At 35.2% G+C, this 18,132-nt stretch overlaps 1 protein-coding gene across 1 annotated transcript; it reads left to right on the plus strand.

Annotated features, from left to right (window-relative positions):
• Positions 1–8,725: 8,725 nt before the first annotated feature.
• On the plus strand, positions 8,726–17,048 carry LOC122586043 (abietadienol/abietadienal oxidase). Its single transcript, XM_043758155.1, has 9 exons — positions 8,726–8,919; positions 10,317–10,641; positions 10,919–11,068; positions 14,564–14,806; positions 15,112–15,210; positions 16,029–16,107; positions 16,285–16,406; positions 16,503–16,630; positions 16,949–17,048. Exons 1-9 carry the CDS (start codon positions 8,726–8,728, stop codon positions 17,037–17,039), a joined length of 1,431 nt encoding a protein of 476 aa, XP_043614090.1. The 3' UTR covers positions 17,040–17,048.
• The last annotated feature ends 1,084 nt before the right edge of the window (positions 17,049–18,132 follow it).

The following is an 18,132-nucleotide window of genomic DNA, read 5'->3' on the forward strand; positions in this document are numbered from 1 at the left end:
CTCCTTCGAAAGGAAGAGCTGTATGCCAAATTTTCTAAGTGCGAGTTCTGGCTTCGCCAAGTACAGTTCTTAGGCCACGTTGTAAACGAAAAAGACATTCATGTCGATCCGGCCAAGGTTGAAGACATCAAGAAGTGGGAGGCCCCGATAGCTCCCACTGAAGTTCGTAGTTTCCTCGGATTAGCTGGTTATTATTGTCGTTTCATCGAAAATTTTTCTAAGATTGCACTACTCTTGACACAACTGACGCAAAAGACTCGAGACTTCATTTGGGGTGATCAGCAAGAACAAGCCTTCCAAACCTTAAAAGACAAACTGTGTAAAGCACCTGTCCTAGCCTTACCAGACGGCACTGAAGACTTTCTTGTGTACTGTGACGCTTCACATCAAGGTCTAGGCTGTGTACTGATGCAAAGAGGCAAAGTGATCGCCTACGCATCCAGACAACTCAAAGTGCACGAAAAGAACTATACCACCCACGACCTAGAACTTGGAGCAGTTGTATTCGCTTTGAAGATTTGGAGGCATTACTTATACGGAACCAAGTGTACTATCTTTACCGATCACGAGAGCTTGCAACACGTATTCAACCAGAAAGAGCTGAACATGAGACAGAGGCGTTGGGTGGAATTGCTGAATGATTATGACTGTGAAATCAAGTACCATCCCGGGAAGGCGAATGTAGTAGCCGACGCGCTGAGCAGAAAAGAACGAGTCAAAATCTTATCCATTAAGGAGGCAGATCGTACAGACTTGAGGCAACTAGTGATCAAAGGCCAAGAGTTCGGCTTAAGATCGAAAGACAGTATAAAAGCTGAGCGGTTAGGACCCATCGCTCAGGAATTCAAAGTTGATGATAATGGAGTTAGAAAGTTCAAGAACCGAGTTTGGATCCCTGCAGCTAATGGTGTTCGAGAGATCATCATGCAGGAAGCTCACCGCTCTAAATACTCGATTCATCCAGGCGTAGATAAAATGTACAAGAACTTGAAGCTAGACTATTGGTGGCCTGGGATGAAGAGAGAGATCTTTGAGTACGTCAGCAGATGTCTGACATGTTCTAAAGTCAAGATCAAACATCAGAAACCTTCTGGATTGTTGAAGCAATTGGAAATCCCGGTGTGGAAGTGGGAAGACATTACTATGGACTTCATTATGAAACTGCCTCGTACGAAGAACGACCATAACTCCATTTGGGTTATTGTAGACAGACTGACGAAATCAGCCCGTTTTCTTCCTATTCGACATGACTACTCACTGGAGAGACTTGCTGAGATCTATATAGACGATATCGTAACTAAGTACGGTGTTCCTTTATCGATTGTATCTGACCGTGATCCGCGCTTCACGTCCGACTTTTGGCAGTCACTTCAAGAAGTATTAGGTACTAGACTTAATCTGAGCACCGCTTATCACCCACAGTTAGACGGGCAAAGCGAACGCACTATTCAGACTCTGGAAGACATGCTCCGTTCTTGTGCATTAGAGTTTAAAGGGAGTTGGGATAAAACATCTCCCGTTAATCGAGTTCTGGTACAATAACGGCTATCACACGAGTATTCAGTGTGCACCGTTCGAGGCCTTATATGGTCGTAAGTGCCGGTCACCACTGTGTTGGCTAGACATCGGTGAAAGGAGCTGGATGAAGCTTCCAGTTGTACAGACCACAATAGACAAGATAGCTGTTATCAAGGAAAAGCTCAAGGCAGCTCAAGACAGACAAAAATCCTATGCAGACAAATGCCGTAAACCTCTTGAGTTCGAGGTGGGTGACAAAGTTCTTTTGAAAGTTTCCCCATGGAAAGGTACTGCCCGGTTCGGCAAGAGAGGCAAGTTGGCGCCTCGGTACATAGGACCATATAAGATCATTAAACGGGTAGGACCAGTAGCGTACAAGCTGGAACTACCGTTAGAGCTCGGCAATGTTCATGACACGTTCCACGTATCTAATCTTAAGAAGTGCATGGCTGACGACCCGACCATCATTCCTGTTAAGGATGTTCATATAAACGAAGGGCTCGAGTTCACCGAAGAGCCTATCGAAATCGTAGACAAAGATGCTAAACAGACAAGACAAAGCCGCGTACCCCTAGTTCGTGTACGTTGGAGTGCTAGACACGGGTATAATGACACCTGGGAACGCGAGGACTTCATTAAGAAGAAGTACCCTCATCTTTTTGGCCGACGAGACTCTTAATTTCGAGGACGAAATCTTCCAAGTGGGGGAGAATGTAACAACCGTCCCAGAAATGTTCTATTTAAGTTCTTAAGAACGTACATATGCCACTAGATCGGCCAGACAGTCTAATTTATATGAGTTCTATACGTACTTTAGATGTTCACGATGTGCTTATATGAACTTCAAATTGATCTAAATATTAATATTGTACGACGAGTTCGTGATTACGTGAAATAATATAATTTGTTCGGTTCGTAAATGTTAAAAGTTCATAAAAGAGTTCAGCCTAAATTAATTGCAAAATGGTCCTTGTAGTTGTGAAATCTCATTTTTATGGTAAGTATAAAAAGAAAGTGTAAAACCCTACAAGTTTACTATTCATCATCTCCTACCTCTCTCCACACTCCCCACACCTTAAAACACACACTAAATTCATCTCCTGATTTTTGGTTGGTTTGGGTGAAATCATTGATATCATTAGCTTCCTTGTAATCACCAAAACGTGTTTCTGAAACCGGTTTTGAGGTAACAACAACAAATCTTATGTTTTTGATGAAATTAAAAATAAACTTTTTAGACTTGTGTTCTTGATGATTGGTAGGTTTTGATGTCAAAAACGTGTTAAAGATTAATGGGTTTATGTTTAGATAAGTCTAGTAACTGTTTTGTAATCAAAATTTGGGTCGTAACATGTCTTAATCTTCAAAACCCGTGAATTTTGTTAAGTTCAGTCTTATGTTCGTATGTCTGCAACATCAAACGAGATTATCATGTTCAAAACGAAATTAGCTTAAGTTTAGATCCACACCATACGAATTTAACAAATAACTTCGTTCAATATTGAGTCCAAACGAACTTAATGTTCGTTTTCCTTTGTAACGAACTTAATAGTGCTTGCGAATTTAGGGGCCATTTTCGTACCAGTTCAGATCATACGAATATAAAAGACAAATTCATTTAAGGGGTTCATGCGAAAATAGGGTCAACTTCGTCTAACAGTTCGTGCGAAGATAACAGTTAAGTTCCTACGGTTCAAAGCACTTAGGGTTAGTTCATGCGAATTTAATGGTTAAATTCGTAAGGTTCAGTCAAACGAATTTAAGGTCTAAATTCGTTCATTTCAGTTCAAACAGACTTAAGGCTCACCTTCGTTCAGTTCATGTACGTAAAGTTTAGTTAAAACTATTTTGAGTCAAATCGTTCAAAGGACCAAATCATCAGTTCATCAAGGACATTTGTGATTTGAATAATCACTTAGACTAATATATGTACTTCTATATGGTTATTATGTGCATAGGAGTTCGGCAAAGCGCAATTGGATCTCGATAGATATACTTATCTATCTTTATACCTGTTCACTGTACTAGTTCTCTATATTGTACCAGATCACTGTGAGTTCACTTATTTCCCCTTTCGTACAGTTCTAAAGTTTTTATCGGGGACTGAAAAGCATGAAAACTATTTTGTACTTATATATATATACAGACTTATATATATATATATATATTTTCTTGACTGTACTACGTACTATCTTGAGACAGACAGACTATTTATGCACAGTCAGACTACTTTCAGATAGACTATTTATGCACAGTCAGACTACTTTCAGACAGACTATTTATGTACAGACAGACTATTTTCAGACAGACTATTTATGTACAGACAGACTATTTTCAGACAGACTATTTACGTACGGACAGACTATTTATGTTATGATACTTATTTTCTTAATGTGTGTTCTAGATCTTGAATGGGCAGGATCTTGAATACATATTGTTATGTACTTATTTTATGTATGAGGCCTAAGACTTACTGCTATCAATTCATCTCCCACCAGTTCTGGGAATGGACCGTAGGTATATGGACAGCGCTGTTAGGGTAGACCCATCCTCATTCTCCTCAGGACAGGAGAATGCATATTACCTAGACTTATTGATCACCTGTACTGATCACATGCTCTGGTCACCGGTTCTGACCTAGTTCGTACTTATATACTTTCTGATTACATGAGTTCTCTGAATTATCATAGCTCGTTATGGCCAAGCGGATTAGCAGTAATAATAGACATACATATTAAGTACATTACGGACTCTAATCTACTGTTATTACAGCAAGGTACTTTTGACAGGCATACAGACTTTTGACTAGACTTTTATACATATCAAACTTATGTATATTTATAAAGTACTTTATGTGAATCTCACCAACTACTTTTGTAGTTGACCTTTGAACTTACATGCTTTTCAGGCTAGGTTCTAGATCTTAGCATAAGAGTCTTCCGTTCTAAGCTCATTCCTTTGGTGACGGTTCGTGCGTTCAAGTTCAGGAGCTCCGAAGACCTTATTGCTATTCCAGTTCAAGTTCTGTTCTGAAAAACATTTGTTCTGTCTTATGAACATTGACTAATCCAATTTCGATTATAAGCTGTAATAACGTTATACTTTTGTTCTAGACTTAATTATGATTTGTAACGAAACTGTACTCTTGATCTTTGATTAATCGTAATGGCTGTGTTGAACTTGTACTGTGTGCATTTGTACTTGTCTGTGCATCCCGTATATTCCGCTTTAGCGGGGTGTTACATATGTACTCGTTGATTTGATGTGAAATGTGTTGGAATGTGGGAAAAAGGGAAGCATGGGTTGATCAATGATTGTTGTGGATGATATGTAATATAGTTGTATTTTGATAAGTAAAATATGACGAAGTTTTATGAATGTAAAATGAAGAACGTTTTATCAAAATGTGTGTATCTTACTTAGCTAATTTTATTAGCTAACACATGCTTTTATGAAAATGTTGTGTCCTTCAGGATAAGCAGGTTTGAGCTAGGAAAGGATTAGCTCGGTGAGATGGGTAGATGCAATAAAGAAGACTAGCATAGTTTGTTGAATGCTTAGACTTCTCCTTTTAGCCTTATGTCTTGGCTACTTTCATTTATGATTTATAAACATGTAATCATGATGGCATTTATGTTGATGCCATAACTTGGATTTCATTTATATTGTTTTGATGATGCACGTTAGTAACACCATTTTATAAAGGTACCATCCGGTTACGGATGGAGCAGTTTTAAAGTGATCTTTTTCCGCTACTTTTTAAATGCCGTTTGACAAAGTTTTTTGAAATCCAGGCTTTTAAAATGACGGGTGTTACAATGGCAGTTAATCCAAGACGTATACCATCTTGTATTGTTTTGTTGAGGAGATAAATAAAAAAAAAACTTGATAGCTTAATTAACTTAATTGTAAAATCATGAATGAACAATAGTAAAGCTTACCAACCAATTTAAGTAGGTCTATTTCACTGTTGTATGATAAACCTATAGATGCTAGTCTGCTACCACAGTTTACATATATTGAAGGATTTTAGTCCATCAGTATTATACATTACAGAAAATTTATAAGTGTTGCAATTTAGGAACATACCTTGACAGAAATCCCAAATAGCATGTGTTCAAAAGTTAGGATAATACCAATGGCTTCATGAAATCTTCACCGTTGCCTTTCGCACCATCAAAATCCAAACAACAAATCAAAAATCTAAAAGTAAATCCAAATGTATACAACGAAATCAAAAACATAATAATAATCAAACCAAAAAAACACAAAGTCGAAACAAAAACAGAGATAAAAGCATCAAGCAAATATAAAACAAAACAAAATCAAGGGTCAAATATAAACCCTAGAAATTGGGAAAATAGGGGAAAATTTTTTTACCGAGATGGAGAGGTATTACAAACGGATTTTTCCGAGATACACTAGAATGAATTTTGTATTTAATCTCATTTGAACTATTAATACTGCAGAGTAAGAGTTATTTAAGAACGCACAAATAAAAAAGAACTCAAGAATTAATCTGTATCACACATTCTTTTTCTTTTTTTTCCCTTTTTAATTAAATAATAAAACTCTCCAAAATCATTCAAAATGCTTTATCTCACAAACCGTAAATCGTTATACGAAACAAAAAGCATGGGTAGTATTAAAATTTCGTCATCTTTTATTAGAGATCCAATTCGATATACTTTTGACGACTTTTTAATTTTTGTTTTTTTCCCTCTTGTACTTGTACTTACACATGTGTAGGATCATTGTTTTCATATGTAAATTAGTAAATAAACATATGCACACAACAATGAAGGTTAATGGCGGAGCCTGTCAATCCATGGCAGAGCCATGGTGGCCAAGGGCGGAGCCCGTCAGTCCATGGCGGAGCCATAACGGCTAAGGGCAGAGCTCGTTAGGTAGATCACCCATCATTGGTCATCCCCTATGACCTATCACCCTCAATGACCTATGACCCCCACTAGCTTTGGTTTATGAATATCCTTAAGGGTGAAGCCCGTTCTGAATCATAATTTTTGTTCAACCTACACATGTGTAAGTACCAAAAAAAAAAATAAATTAAAAAGTCGTCAAAAGTATATCGAATTGGTTCTCTAATGAAAGATGACGAAATTTTAAGATTACCCATGTTTTTTGTTTCGTCTAACGATTTACAGTTTGTTTCTTTTATTTTTATCAGTTCTCAAAATAACTTACCTCTAATACTATATTATTTATTTATTAAGATTTTTATTTTTAAGATATAAAATAGTGTTATTCTTGGGTGGGTGGGTGGGTGGGTGTGTGTGTGTGTGTGTGGGGGGGGGGGGGGGGGGGGGGGGCTGTGATTAGATTAGATTTAGTTTGAGCTTGAACAACTTCTAATTAGAGTCCTCCCCTACTTTCGGACATAATGACACATGACTACAATGAAGCTTACGTTAATCATCCAACAGATTGATTAAAACGTGATACGTGCATTTTTATACTTTTTAAACTTTCATTAATTTTAATTCTTTAGCTTCTTGTTTCGCGCAATTTCTACATATATTAGTTCTTTTCTTTTGTTCACTAAAAAGCTTAATAGCATGAATAATTATACGTTAACTTTTGGGTCAAAAAGACTAAAAGAGTATGGTTTTGTGTTCTAGTTGGTCATATGAAACTATTTTGGTCAACTGGTGCTTTAATATGCTCTTGCTTTTTACAATAGTTAGTAGTTACACCTAAGCCCTTCGGTTTCCTACATTTCTTGAATATATAATTACATATACAGGCCATGTAATTTTCCAAATTTCTATTTAATTCACTAATGTTTCTTACATGTTCTTAACGAGGAACATAGTGATTTATGTTTGTTATAGTGCATGGTTTTTCAAAACCCTTAAAAACTCAATCAAATCAAATGCAAACCAAAAACCGACTTAATAGAGGTGGAGCTAGCTAGTAAGGGACTAGAGGATACTCAACGCCTTTCAACTAACACAATTTTGTTTATATGAATCTTTATTTTAATGTTCGTTTTTCAGTTTTAAATAAGAATATAAATGTTAATTTTCAGTTCGAAAATATAAATGTCACATTTTAATTTTTTATAAATATGTTTGATAAAGTAGTTGGAGTTGGATATTAAAAATGAGACTATCACTATTAATGTATGATGACAACACTCTCTATATAAAAATTCAAATTCTTAATATCAAGGATTTTACCCTTAAAATCTTATTTTATATGGAACTAATTTTTAAAGTTTGAAGGCCATAACTTTACTATCACGTTAAATGCAAGTATATTTACCTAATCATGTTCGTTTTTATATATTCCCCAGTATATCCCGTAATATTAGATAATTCAACTTGATGGTGACCGTGAATTTTTATTTTTAAAATTTGATATCGATCGACATTTAAAAAAGCGTCAAAAATTCTCAACCACCGCACATTACATGAATACACTTTTTATAAAAAAAGAAATTGATACAAAATGATATATGTTAATAGTAAAAACTTTGAGGATATTTATAAAATTTAATTAGCTTATGTTATATATAACTTAAAACAAACTAGTATGGTACCCAAATGATGCAGTGATGATGGCGACGACTTCGGTATGATGGTGGTGGTGGTGACGACGTAGAGTGATGTATGTCGATGTAAAGGTGGTAGTAGAGATATTATAAAAGATTAGAGTTTAGGATATAAATTAGTAAGATAAAAGTTTAGAGTGTAAATTCGGTTATTAATAGCAAAGTGAATAATTTCTCGTAACCCTTTTTAAAGAAGGTTCGTTAAGGACAATTCAGTAATCTCAAACTAACTTTTTTCTAATTACTTCAAAAACAGAAAAAAATGAAAGGTGGAGAATTTTTATAAAGTTAGAAAGATTGTCATCTAAACATAAGGTCTCACTTAAACTTTGTAACAAATCAGCTCTTATCAAGATAAACTTTAATAAGATTGTATCCAAATATACCGATTTATAAGATACCAACCAATCAAATGAAACCCAAAAATAGCTAAACGCCTAAACATGCAATGAAACAACTCTAATGTCTTTTAGGGCCAAAGAAAATGATATCTCAAACATTCGGGTAGTAAACTAAACATATGCATCACTAGTCTATATGTTGTTTAAAAGCCAACAAATGCGCCATAAAATATAAGCCACCACTATATCACCTTCCACCCCACCCACCCATCATTGGGTCTTCTAAAGAAGAATGGTCCTATGGAGCTTTGTGATCCTTGTGTTGGTGCTTATTATATATGTGGCAAGATCGGTAACTTTGAATAAAAGTAAAGGTAAATTGCCTCCAGGAGGAAGAGGATGGCCTATAGTTGGTGATAGCATACGTTGGTATAATTCTATTGCAAGTTCTAACCCAACTACTTATGTTCAACAACAAGTTCTAAGGTATGTCTAACCCGAACCTAAACTTGCGTTTATTCCAAAGGAGGTGATTTGTATACCATAGACATTTATTCATTCACCAAAGTATAACTTTTAAAACAGACTGTACGAATATAGATAGACAATAGATAGACAATAATTACTTGTATTGTATGATATCAATTATTTGGTACAAAATTCCTTATATCACATAATAGTAATATAGTTCAAAATTCATGTATCCAAATTCATTGGTTTAGAGGAGAGATGACAAGATGTATGTGTTGTTCTAGTTAGTTCATGGTGAAAACGTAAATTTAATTATACTCTTTCATTCTTTGACTATTTTTAACATATATAACCAGTTTTACATAATGCCACGCTTTAAACTTTTATGTGTTTTACACTTTTACCAACTATGAGTATAATTATTAAATTATGTTTGGTAAGTGGTTTTGAAGAGACGTTTTAAAAGCTGAAAAGTTTTAGAGTTTTAAAGCTTACAAATAAGCTTATTTTTAAAAATTAGTCTTGGATACAAGGTATGTTTGATACAAAAGTTTTAAGCGGGATTGTACTTAAGGACTTGAAGCTGAGCTTAAAAATGAAGCTAGGAGTTGGGGCATCTATTTTAACCCTTATTTACATATGTTTTTATTTTAAAGACATTTTGGAGCTTTTGAAAGCTTTTCGAGACTGAGCCCTTTAATCTAAATAGGTATCCAAACAGGGCTACCATTTTAAGAGGAGATTTTTTTTCAAAAGCTCGAGACTTTTTAAGTTTGTAAACGCCCTAAATATCTCCTGCCAAACCTCTAGAAGTTTTTAAAATAAAAGTTTCTCTATAGAAAGTTGAAAAAAAACCCCAACTTCTAGCAGTTCCAACTTCCAAGTTCCAACTGACTCCCATCATATTGGTCAAACATAACCAAAATACAATTAACTAAGCCAATTTCACTTCATTTATAAAAATGAAAATCCAAAGTCTCCATTAGATACTCATTTTGTTACATGACAACTCTATCTTACTTTCCGCATCCTTAGGCTATGGAAGAGGATCCGGATCATCAGACACTTCCACACGTTTCTTCTCGTTTCAATTAAAATAATCGATTCAAGTTGATAAAATAAGCAATATTGTTATAGTGTCATGGTGGAATAATCATTAGTTTACAACAGAAATAAACTTGATTAAGAGGGAACTAATATTTGGCTATTTATCTACTCTTATTTAATTTGTTTAATAGATTTCAAGCATACCATTTTGCCCATTTTACATAATTCAAGCAATGATCATCTAAATATCAGTTAACTTATGTTTAATTAGATTATTATCAGTATAAAAATATCGAACAACTGTGATACTCACTTATCAACAAATTTCTCATGCATTTTTGTTGCTAAAATGATATAATTGATAGGTATGGAAAGATATTTTCATGCAATATATTTGGGAGAAGGGCAGTGGTATCAGCTGATCCCATTTTCAATAGATTTGTGATGAACAATGAAGGAAAGCTGTTCAAATCCAGTTATCCGAAGTCGTTTCAGGATTTGGTTGGGGTGAACGGTGTTATTACCGCTCAAGGAGATCAACACCGGAAGCTTCACACAATCGCGTCAAATATGATGCGTTCTGACACCCTTAAGTCTCATTTCCTCATCGATATCCAACTCGTTGTGAAACAAACTTTCACTAATTTACCTCAAAATGAGACCATTTTGCTTCAAGATGTCTGCAGAAAGGTTAGATAATTCAGACTTACAAACTTTGGGCTTTGCTTGGGTAAAGGGTATTTTTGAAGTTTCTAAAGCATTTTCTAAACTAATTATACCTCAAAATAACATGGGTCAAGGTCAGTAAATACAATTAAATTTGAAATCTCTTTTTGGGGCGAATTGAAAATGTAACGACAAAAACTTAACAAAAAACTTATTGAAAGTGAGTAGATTTTACTACATGTGGGTATTACCTATTTTGAGTATTGCATTATGAGTCCATATTGTGTGGTGTTGGTTTCAGTTGGCTATAAACCTGATGGTGAATCAATTGCTAGGGGTATCAAGCGAGACAGAAGTCGGTGAAATGGCACAACTGTTCTCAGATTTTGTAGACGGTTGTCTATCTATTCCTGTGAGTTTGCCTGGATTTGCTTATCACACCGCCATGAACGTAAGTCACTCGCTCCATAAAGCAACTTTTTAAACATTCATGTTATTTGACTAAAATGAGAGGCTAAATTACTCGCGCATAACTCATATTAAATATCTTTTCGTTATCTATAATCTCAGATTTTTAAAGAAACTCATATAAATGTTAATAGACCCGCCAAAAGATTGGTAATGCTAGAGTAAACATCACTTGACCTCATTTCTCGTCGACAGAGTGCTTTCATTTTGCACTAGGTGAAGATCAGATAGAATTTTTCTTAACCATAAAACTTTATTTGTTGCTGCAATTGCAGCAATAAACTATGCTTCTGCAGTTTATTGAGCTACCGTTTCTTGTTTTTTCGAATTCCATGAGATTATACCAGAAATTATTGTGAAACAATAGCCTGAAATATTTTTCATATCAGTGGATCCACCCCAATTACAATCTGAGAAACCAACCATCTTAAAGTCTTAATTTCTTTTAAACTTGACACCACAACCAAGACTTAAGAGTTTTCATAATGAATCTTAGTACCCTTTTTGCAGATTTTAAGTGCACTTCACTTAGACAATTTATAAACAAAGATAAGAGACTTACCCCATATAGAATTTCAGGTCTTGTTGTTGTAAGATACATTAAGCAACCAATTAAGCTTACAAGTATAATGACCCTCATCAAGACATCAACTTTATCAACAACGTTTCTTTACTCAGCTTTTGCTTTTGGCCCATTGGTGTAGTGGTGGCTTTGCAATCTCTATTCAAATATTTTCAAAATTTCTCCTACATACTTCTTTTGATAGATAGATACTTCTTTTTGGCTTTGATGGACCTCGATTATGAGAAAGTAAGACATAAGTCCAAGGTCAGTCATTACAAAAGCTTGCATCATTTCTTTCCTGAACTATGCCATCATTTGTCACAGAGAAATCATCAACATAAACAAACTCAATAACTCAATGAGTATACAACTGCCATTTTCTTTAACATAAAGAGTAGCTTCGTAGAAGCTTCTCGTGAATTCTAGGCTGAACCAGCTATTGGAGATTGCTTTAAGCCCAGAGAGCCTTCTTGAGTCGATAAATTTTATCCTCTTCCCTTGCACAATGCAACTAACAAGTTGTTTAATGTAAACTTCATCAAACAATGCTATATTGAGTCTTCAACTTTGTTCCACGTTGTCTTCTTTTGTTTACACCTGCAACAGGTGACACCCACATATATGTATACATACATATACAACAGTGGTTAATTTTTTTTAGAAAAAATTACACTTTTGGTACCTCAAGTTGACAGCTTTTGCACTTTTAGTCTCTAACTCAAAAAATTGCAGCTTTTATACCTAAAGTTCTGTATTTTTTTTTCCAGTTTTGGTACCACGTTCCTACGGCGTTAATTTTTGCCGTTAACACCCTCACGTGACAAACACGTGAGGGGTATTTTAGTCTTTTGGCCTCCCTCTTTTTGAGAAAATTACACTTTTGATACCTCAAGTTATCAATTTCTTCACTTTTGGTACCTCAAGTTGTCAATTTTTTCACTTTTGACACACATATTTTTAATACACTCTCCAATTTCTATCTCACATATTAGCATCAATCAAGCAACACACTCAAAAATCAACAAACATAATTTTTTTTTACGGCTCTTAAAAAAACATCCAATAGTGTGTATCCATTCTTGAAATATTATATGTTGTTGGTGTAATTACGGGTGATGATGGAGGAACTGAATGCATTGGTGGATCGATGGCTAGAAAAAAACTCATGTCGCTGGAATACGTACCCACCATCGATCTCTTTTCTTCATATTATTGAAAACCCTCTCACCTTATGTTACTCTATTCTTCGATCAAAATATGCTACAAACGGAACTTAATCGGAATCTGCTACAAACGAGATCTGAACGGAATCTGTTACAGATGAATATATTTGCTACAAACGAGATTAGATTGGAATCTCTAGCTATGGTGGAGGTCGTGGTGCCTGGTGGGGAGGGGGATAGTCGGCAACCCTTTCTGGTGGTGTATGATTCATGTAAGAGATTTGAATTTATTTACGCATGTTTATGTATTGGATTTTGTATGGTATAGAGATATAGGTATACATGGATATATCAATATGGATGATTGCAATGTGTGTTGATTTTTGAGTGTGTGTTGTTTGATAGATGCTAATGCGTGAAATGAAAATTAGAGAGTGTAATAAAAGTATGTCGTCTACTTGAGGTACCAAAAGTGATAAAATTGACAACTTCAGGTATCAAAAGTGTAATTTTCTCAAAAAAAGAGGGGTCAAAAGACTAAAATACCCATCACGTGTTTGTCATGTGAGGGCGTTAACGACAAAAATTAACGTCGTATGAACGTGGTATCAAAACCGAAAAAACCACAAAACTTCAGGTATGAAAGCTGCAATTTTTTTAGTTAAAGACTAAAAGTGCAAAAGCTGTCAACTTGAGGTACCAAAAATGTAATTTTTTTTTTTTATTATTATAGCAATATATGCATTGCTGATTAAGTAAAAACCAAGTTACATCTGAATAATGGGTAAGCAAACAACAAGTTGCGCCGTTATCCTTTTTTGAATTGAAAAACCTATTCTACTGAATACAAATCCTTGGTTCCTCGGGCTTTATGTGTCTTTGTGGACCACCTTCTGCACCCGCTGTAAAAAACGAACCGCCTCAGGGATCCAAATCTGTCGAAGGCAAACGGAATGAACACGTGCTGATTCTCTAAACACGCTGCCTCGTGCTTAGCAACCTTCCTAGCTTCCGCTTTCAAAACAGCCTGGCCCGAAACGAAGCCAGTAAACCACTGTCCCGCAGGGTTTAATTAAAAACAAAAAACAAAACTAGCCGTTGAAGGGGGTAAATCCTTCAATGGTCACACACCACTCACTCTACCACTCGCGTGGTTCTACCACCCAAACCAAAGCCAAAATGCACGAGGCAACGTTTCTATCGACTAAGAGATACAAGCCTTATTTTGTTTACAATAGGTTTGTTGGCCTAAGGTCCAAACCCGAATAACCTTATACAGATTAACCCAACTATTCTCAACTATTTAAATAGTTTTGACCCATTATGCATAATCTGACTTTGACTAATGATTTTGACATTATAAGTCTTCCAACATTATTAGCATTTAGCTAGCTTTGTTTCGCACAACCATCTAACAACAATGATTAATCTGTCTTTTGACCTGTTTTGACTACTTCCCTAGTGTTGTTCTTGGAGATCATTGACTTCTCTTTCGCCAAAAAAATGTTAGCCAAAGGACAGAATTGGGACAAATGAAAACTATAGACATGACTATTCTAACTACATTTCGAAGGGATGGAAATTGATAAAACGATATTAATATGATTATATCCGTAAAGGTTGCATGCTTCTAAGTGTGAAGAACTATATGCATAATGTGGTCCTCATAAATAATACATACAAGTCTTAACCATCAAACATGTTTGATAAAGTTATCTGTTAAAGTATTGGTATTTATTTCTGCACGCAGGCAAGAAAAAATATAATTCGAAAGATCAATAAGATTATATTTGATTCCAGAAAGGGTGATGATACTAATAATGGTGATGGTGGGTTGGTCGGGAGACTTGCGAGGGAGGGATGCCTCCCAGATGATGCAATTTCCGACTTCATCATCAACCTCATATTTGCTGGAAACGAGACAACAGCTAAAACCATGCTTTTCGCCATATATTTCTTGACTAGTTCTTCAGATGCCTGTGATAAAATATTGGTATGTTTTCTTCTTAACATGTACTATACTTTCTTAAAAAACTTTAACACATACAATGCATGTTTTTTGTATCCACAATAATGTCATTTGCTTCTAATTCTGTTTGATATAATTGAATAACTGATCAACTTACTACTATCATTTGTGTTAATTTATTCCGTTCTACAATCCCTATAGTAGTATGGTAAACTCTTATCTAGCATACAAAATTGTGTATTATCATTGTACATATACTTGGGTAAAGCATTGTAAACCTTGATCCATGTACTATATGTGTCGCGTTTGTATTGTTTATTTGTATGTAGGAGGAGCACCAAAACATAAGGAACAGAAGGCTCGAATTAGGTGGTGAAATCAACATGTTAACTTGGGAAGACTACAAATCGATGTCATTTACTCAACATGTAAGTTTCCATACTCATATCCCTTTCATTTTCTTCTTGTGTTAATGTAGTACTATATTTGAGTTTTCTACTTTGTTTCAACTTATATGGTAAACTTATCACTAAAAAGAAATGTACAAAGCTGTATGAATATGATATGTATAAGTTTTATACAGTCCAAAAAGAAACTACCAACCTGCAGTATCAATAATATGTTTTTGAACATTGATTAGTTTAATACACATGTAATTAACAAGCACTCTCACCCGTCTTTGTTTTAATGATAACCTCCAGTTAGATACTTTCACAAAGTGTGTGTATATATGTGTATATTGCATATGGGGTGGGTTAGATTAGGGACTCGTTAAATTAGGGACATGTAATTAATGGTCCCTAATTTACACATGTGTAAGTTAGAACTTACACATGTGTAAGTCGTGGTGGCGGTGGTCGCCGTCGCCGGAGGATTATGGTGGTGGTAGAAGATGGTGGTGGTGGTGATGGTGGTTGTATAACTTACACATTTGTAAGTTGTACTTACACATGTGTAATTTGTAGTGACGGTGGTTGCCGTCGCCGAAGGATCATGGTGGTGGTCAGAGATGATGGTGATGGTGATGGTGATGGTCATGGTCATGGTGGTGGTGATGGTGGTGGTGGTGGTCAGAGATGGTGAAAAATGAATGATTGAGAAGTGTCTCTAATGGTCCCTAAAATAAAGAGTACCTAATTTAACTTTTCCCTATTGCATATACATTACTTTATAATTTATGGTTACATACATACAACTAAAACTAGAAGTTCAATTTCTTGAGAACTTTTGTGGCAACTTGAGGCAGGTAATAGATGAAACTCTTCGATTAGGTGGTATTGCGATTTGGCTAATGAGGGAAGCAAAAGAAAATGTAGAATATCAGGGTACGTTTTTTGGTTTGTTAACTTCATTAGATTTACATTATAAAACATAAAACCTGGCCCATGTTATATACCACATACAATTGATCAAACTCGTATCAGTTTATTGTTAGTTCTTGTTAATTCGGTATACTTGGTTAATAAATTTGTATAAATTTTACTTGAAATATAACATTTCAGATTACGTCATCCCAAAAGGTAGCTTCGTGGTTCCATTTATCTCAGCAGTTCATCAAGACCCGAATATCTATGAAGGAGCAACTACCTTCAATCCTTTTAGATGGATGGATCCTGGAAACCATGTTAGTAATTATATGTATTTCATTCTGTATACCTTTTCCGTATATGTGTTTTTTTTATATAAAGCTAAGAAATGTAATAATGTGGATTGATTAAAGGAGAAGAGAAGTTGGAGAACTAGTCCATTTTACTCTCCTTTCGGAGGAGGAGCTCGCCTGTGTCCTGGTGCAGAGTTGGCTCGCCTGCAAATTGCGTTTTTTTTGCATTACTTTGTGACTTGTTACAGGTGTCTTTTCATTTCCCAAGCTTTGATCTTAGTTAGTATGTGCACCACATAGACAGTACAAGAAAAAGAGGATTTTGTAATGGCGCATGTTGTCGTCATAAGTTAATCTGACTTTCGAAGTCAAAAAGCAGTTTTGTGTTGGCATTTGCAACTATCCAGCGACAACATTTTGTCGTCACGAAAAAAACCTCTTAAAGCGTTTTTTCTTGTAGTGACATGTTTTCACATATATAGATGTATATATGCACATATAATAGTATTGTGTGTATAGATATATATGTGTATATAAGAATCTAATAGGAAATCTACATGTTTCAGGTGGAGGCAAGTTAAGGAGGATAACATGTCTTTCTTCCCATCGGCTAGATTGGTTAATGGATTCCCAATTCATCTTACCAAAATAATATAACACATCGTATATATGTGTGTGTCTGCGTGTATGTATAAAAACTACTTAGCTAATAATTTCATGATACGTTGTTTCATAACTTTTAACAAGAACGACGATTTTCATGAAAGATTAAATTACTTCATTTTGTTTGAGCTCTGTATTCATAAAAGATTTATGCATATTAGCTCACTATTTCAGAGTTTCCTTCTTGGAAGATTGTTTTCTCTTTTATTATAAACCAATCAAGTACAAGCTTATCATCATTAGTTCATTTCCTCATTTGGGCTCAATCTCATTTTTCTCATTTAACACAGTAAATTTATTAGATGTACTTGTTTCACCATTACCAGTTTTATGAAATGCTTAATTTGTCTTATTATTCATTTTTGTACTCTGCTTTTCCTTTTGTCTATACACAACTTTTGGTTTGCCTCTTTCTATTAGTTTTGCATTCTTTGTTGTCATTATATCTTTTGTTGTACTTCTTTTTTTTCTTATTTCCTATGCAAACTCAACAATCCTATTCCTCTGTGCTTCTACTCATCCTTTAGACTGTCCCGTATGGGTCCCGATACTGACGGTACCAATCCCGAAATTTACCAAATATGGGTACCGATCGCGGTCCCATATAAATCGGTACCGGATTAGTACTAAATCGGTACGGGACCGGGACTTCGGTACCAAATCCCGCCTGGTACCAAGTTTATTAAAATCTCGTTAAGTTGGTTGGTTGAACGAGCGGATCATAAGTGATGTTTTGAGTACAATATAAGACATCATATTTGACTACAAGTAGATATAAAAGACTAATTTTGAGAGTCACCAGTTTGGGAACATTACCGCTCCATCCTGACCACCTGAAGAAGATTCAGGCCAATGCATTTGACCATGTGACTTTGATTATCCTTGGAAAGTGCTTATCAATTTTTGATAGTTTCACAACAGACACAAATTATAATGTATTGAAAATGAAAGAGCATGGGGTTATAGGCTCATGGATATAGATATAAGATGAAGATGTAGGTTCTTGGACAAGAGAGTATGTGATCGACACAACCAAGTGGGATGCATACAACATGTAAATTAAACTAATCAACTTAATTATATATAA

This window comes from Erigeron canadensis, chromosome 1 (genome assembly GCF_010389155.1).
Source record: "Erigeron canadensis isolate Cc75 chromosome 1, C_canadensis_v1, whole genome shotgun sequence".
NCBI lineage: Eukaryota > Viridiplantae > Streptophyta > Magnoliopsida > Asterales > Asteraceae > Erigeron > Erigeron canadensis.